The 5,626-nt window shown below is 34.1% G+C and overlaps 1 protein-coding gene across 1 annotated transcript; it reads right to left on the bottom strand.

Moving 5' to 3' along the window:
- Positions 1 to 3,781: 3,781 nt before the first annotated feature.
- LOC131071095 (uncharacterized) lies at positions 3,782 to 4,477 on the bottom strand. The gene has a single exon (XM_058006833.1). The coding sequence runs from the start codon at positions 4,475 to 4,477 to the stop codon at positions 3,782 to 3,784; it is 696 nt and encodes a 231-aa protein (XP_057862816.1).
- Between the last annotated feature and the right edge of the window lie 1,149 nt (positions 4,478 to 5,626).

Raw genomic sequence — 5,626 nt, 5'->3', positions numbered from 1 at the left:
TGGAAAGATCTCATATGTTTATGATAAAATTCTAGTGTGTTAGAATAGTAGATGCATGGCTTATATTTTAATGAAAAGCTTGAATGTAAAGTATGAATGAATCAGAATGGATAAACATTAGCATGTGATTTATATTTCCATCTTTTGAAAGAAATTATCTTGATTAAGAATTATCTCGTTATTAAGATAATCAGCTTATTGGATTAATTGTGTGAGTTAAGTGAATTGTGAAATTTAAGTAATCTCGTTGGGAAACTCTTTAGGTGTTAGTTGATGTCTTCTACTATGTAATCTGAATCTTTGATATCTTGTTGTATCTTAAAAAATTATTGCACTCTATTCTTGTGTTATGGCTTAATCCCTTCGGGGTTTCCTGGCGGGGCATTACATAGCAACCGCATCTCCCCAAAAAATATTGCTCAATTTATTTGGTTTGTAACATGCTCCTTGCCATCTCTACCACTGTATGGTTCTTTCTTTCAGCTACTCCATTTTGTTGAGGTGTGTATGCAGTGGTGAGTTACCTTCAGATGCCATTCATCTCACAGTATTCTAGGGAGGCTCTTGAAAAAAATTCACCTCCACGATCAGTCCTTAAACATTTGATTCTACACCCCTTCTCATTTTCAACACGTGCTTTAAACCTCTTGAATGTAACAAGGGCTTCATCTTTGGCCTTCAAAAAATATACCCAACATTCTCGTGAGTAATCATCAATAAAAGTAATAAAATATGATGACTTACCCAAACTCTTTGTTTGCATAGGACCATAAATATCATAATGAATAAGTTGAAGTGGGTGATGAGCCCTCCATGCATTGCCCTTTGGAATTTTTTCCCTTGCATGCTTTCCTTTGACACATCCTTCACAAACCTCCTTGTGCTCTTCAACCTTAAGTAAACTAGAAACTAATGCATGTGATGTCAGAATCTTCAAACTATGAAAATTTAATTTTCCATACCTAAGATGCCATAACCAACCGGTATCATCATATGCCATATTGGCACTTAGGTTGATGTTATGTTCACCAAAATTCAAAGGGAACATTCTATTCTTTTTCATAGGCACAACAGTCATAATCCTATTGCCCTCATAAATTATATATTTCTTATTCTCAAAGACAATTTTATAGTTCTTCTCACATAGTTGTCCAACACTTAACAAATTATGCTTTAATTGGGGTGTATGATAAATATCATTAACAATTTTTGTACCTTCTTTTGTGTGGACTTCCATAGCTACTTTTGCAGAAACCTCTAATGATTTGTCATCACCAAGCTGAATCTTGGACTTGAAACTCTCTTCCTTTGTTGAAAACAAGTTCTCATTCCCTGACATATGGTTAGAGCATCCAGAATCTAAATACCAAATATCTTTACTACTAGTTTCACCTTTAGAGTAAGATAAAAATAAATGTTCTGGAGGAGTTTCATCACTTTCTTTAGCATAATTAACGCTTTTACCTTCTTTTAATCTGCATTCCCTTTCAAAGTGGCCATACCTATTACAATGGTAACATTGAATATTTTTCTTATCAAAATTGCCTCTACCTCTTCCTCTTGAGCTACCTCTGCCCCTTGAGCCACCTCTGCCTCTATTTCCTTTTGCATGATTCTGATTTTGGCCTCTACCTTGACCATGATTGTTCTTGGTGTTGTTGTTGACTTCTTCTTTCTTTGTGATTTGCAATTTGGATGAAAAGGCTTTCACATCACTTTCTCCAAATGAATCTTTCAATCTCTCTTCATGAGACATAAGAGATCCAACCAAATGATCAAATTGAAGGGTTTTCAAATCTTTGCTTTCTTCTAAAATAATGGCAACATGATTCCACCTTGGGGTTAGAGTCTTCAACACCTTTTTCACCAGAACCTTACTGTTCACAATTTCACCAAGTGTGGCCATCTTATTAACCACATCTTTAACTTTGACACAATAATCACTCACACATTCAGTCTCTCGTATCTTTAAATTCTCAAATTCTCGCTTCAATGGCTGTAGCTTTACTACCTTGACTTGATCACTGTCTTCGTAAGCTTCTTTTAGAGTCTTCCAGGCATCTTGAGCTGACTTTGCATCTGAAATTCTGGGAAATAAGCTCTTATCAAGAGCTATTTGAATGTGAAACAATGCTTCAGCATTCTTCTTCTTGGCTTCTTTCTTGGCTGTCAAATCATTGCCTGTTACAGAATTCCAGTCATCTAGCTCCTTGTAACCTGATTCAACAATGTCCCACATATCTTTTCCTACCAAGAAGGTCATCATTTTTATACACCAATAATCATATTCATTTCCATTAAACTCAGGAACAGGAAAGTTGTTAGAATTCGACATGGTTCACTTTGGAAAAATTCTAACAGCAAACAAACTTTAACCCAATAGAAATACCTGCTCTGATACCAATTGTAGATTCCAAACGAACCCATGATTCTAATACCCAGCTGATAGCAAACTATTAATCATAAAGAATAATGCAATAACAACAATAACATAAAGTGATCAAATATTAAGTTACAGAATTTACCAGTCATACTCATAATTTAAGAAAAGACAGAGATGCTCTGTTTTTAATTATAGCATACATAGAATACAATTAGCCTCTCATTTTTTATAATTCACATGCTTGGAGAAGGCCTCTAAATATAGAGTTCCTTTAACCGCTCAAAACAGAGCATTCACCGTTAAAAAATAAGGCATGCATTCTTTGCTTGAAATGCCAAAATATCTTAACTCAAAAAGAACAAACAGTTACAACATGCTAACAGTCCAAGGACGTGGACAAAAAACTTATACTGGTTTACATACTTTATTCGCAAGAAACAAGGTCTAGTTAATTAAACTATGAATGCAATGAGAGGAGATGCATGACAGTGGACACCAGTTTTCAGCTGAAGCTGAAATACATGATTTACGGAAATATCAAACTGCATGATCTCTTAGCAGATTTCTCAAGTCCAAAATCAGTTATCTACACATAGGCTACGTAAAATTTTGAAATTCCATGCATCTTATATAACTTAAATAACAATTCATAATAATTTGATACCTGTTGGACAACATAATTTGATATATTACTGATTTGGATAAGGTTGTTTTTTAAAACATATACATGCAAAATTATACAATAACATAGATCACAAGACAATACAATTTTTTACGGAAAGCATCTTGTAAAATTCTGAAAAACAAATACTGTCATTTACATCTAAGATGACATAACTTCAATTAGCTTTCGATCCAAAATAAGTTTGCATAGCAGTCATACCCAAAACAAGTATTGCCACCAGAAGAGAGACAATATACCAAGGCCTTGAGCAATACTCTTCTTTGAACTGTCTGATCCATAAATTCAATGCACTGTGATAATGATCTGTTATTTGTTTCACAACCACCTGAAATTGTTCAATTGGTTGTATAGAGACTTCCATGTCTAGATCATGGAACATGCTACCTATTTCATTATCTCTCCCCATCAAACTTATGATGATTTCTTCATTCCTAAGCAAAGCAACATCTTTCTCGGAGTCAATTAAGTCATCTATTAGACCTATATATTGGGAAATTATTGTGGCTTCTGGGGAGGATCGGCATCTTTGGCACTCATCAAAAGCAATCAAATTCCTCAGGATAGTTTCTGTGTCATCCCCCACTATGATTTTAGGGAGGAAAAAGTAATTGCTTGCAAATCTTCTGTTTTCAAATAACAGTTTCCCATCAACACTTGGCTTGAATGAGATACCAACATTTCTTAAGAGTTCTGCTGAAAGTTTAATTAGATGACTATTCATTATTATTCTGGTTCTTAGAGACTGACACTGCAAAAGAAGGAGAATGGGGATGTGAATGTGTTAAGAAATCTGAAATTAACATTCTACACAAATCCAACATATGAGATGCACCTTTTCTTATGTGTTCTTCAATTTTCCATGGAATTTGGTGTTCCCAAACTTCCAAACTGAAGGGAAACCCTTTAAATTCTCGGAAGTGACTGAGCATTGTAGCTAACTTGGATACTGCTTTTTCATGGGTTTTAAGCTCTAATTGGAGTAAGTGTATGAGAACAAATAGTGGAATTTGGTTTTCCAACTTTATTATATCCCTCTTTATCGCCCATGATATAGCATTTCCATCCCCACGTTGGAAAATAAGACTGAAGGATTGTTCTTCATTAGACATTTCTTTGCTCAGAGCCCTAAAGAACTCGAGAATAAAGCATGCATCCATGGTCAACATCCAGGCCATTGTTTCTCTATCGTATTCAACTGCTGAATCTTGGTAGCAATCTCTGATTCTTTCCTCTAACATTTCAATTTCTGCTGTCAACATATAGATGTCCATATGATTGAGCCTTTTCAAAGTTCTTTCTACTGCTTCTAGCTTGTGGTCGTCCATTACAGAGAGTTGTTGCCCCTTTTTGTGATGATAAAATCCGAAGGACACAACCAGAGGAACATAAACTTGTGGTTTTGAAGCCATCATAGATTCAGGCACCTTATAAATAGACACCTTGGAAGATGGTTGTAACATTTTATATTGACGAGATTCAAATATCTTTTGAACTTGAATAAGCCATGATTCAACTCCATCTTTGCCTTCTCTTTGGAGTTCTACAAATCCTTTGGCACCCTAATTGTGAGGGATATCAGGTTGAGTCATTTCTTTGTTCTAGCTTTTATCTGCACATGAGAGAAATGACTATTAGTTCTTTATTCACCAAAAGAGGAAAAGAATAGAAAAAATTTTATGCTTCTACATATAAAGAAATGTCCTATGCTTGCAAGTTTAGCTAGTAGGACTACAGGAACTGAAAAAAAGGAAAAGGAAGAAAGAGGTCACTAACTAAAACAGTTCTTTATTCACCAAAAGTGGAAAAGTGGAAAAGAATAGAAACAATTATATGTCCCTGCATATAAAGAAATGTTTAGCAAGTTTAGCTAGTAGGACTACATTAATCATCAACGGTAGGATATCAACTGTATGAATTGGAAAAAAGAAGTGAGAGGCCACTAACTAAAATGATATTAATATTTTTTTAGTTAAAAGATGTTCTTATAATTTATTTATTTTTTGAAATGCTTAAAGACAAGTGTTAATATTTCTACAATTTATATCAATATCATTTTTATGTTTCTGGATTTGATCATGTGCAAATTTTTTGATCATCAGTATTTTAGGTCACACTACGTGATCCATCATCAAGACAAAAGAGGGAGTTTAAGGAGATGTAAAATGGTTGCTTGTAGACCAAGACTCGTTTAAAAGAGAGGAGAAAGAGTGGGAGTAGAGAGAGGAGGGAGCACAATATACAAGGAGAATTATAAGATGTTATTTTGGAGATGACACAATCGGACATTGTAAGTAGTATAGGTTCATTTATGAAACTTTCACTAGGGAATTTCATCTTTCAAGATATGCCAACCAATTTTCACGCATCAAATCAAAGGAAATGTCTATCAAGTTTAGATCATTTTGAAGTAAATAATTTTAAGAAAATGGGTTTCAATGGTCTTCATGATTAGTAGTTATGACCTTCAAATGTTGAATCTTTTACATTAGAAATATAAAAAATTATCACATAGAAAAAAATTGATTGAGCTTAAACAATATAATCTAAGCATTGACCTT

This window comes from Cryptomeria japonica, chromosome 5 (assembly GCF_030272615.1).
Source record: "Cryptomeria japonica chromosome 5, Sugi_1.0, whole genome shotgun sequence".
Lineage (NCBI taxonomy): Eukaryota > Viridiplantae > Streptophyta > Pinopsida > Cupressales > Cupressaceae > Cryptomeria > Cryptomeria japonica.
The sequence above is the reverse complement of the archived record's forward strand: the minus strand, read 5'-3'. Positions and strand labels throughout refer to the sequence as shown.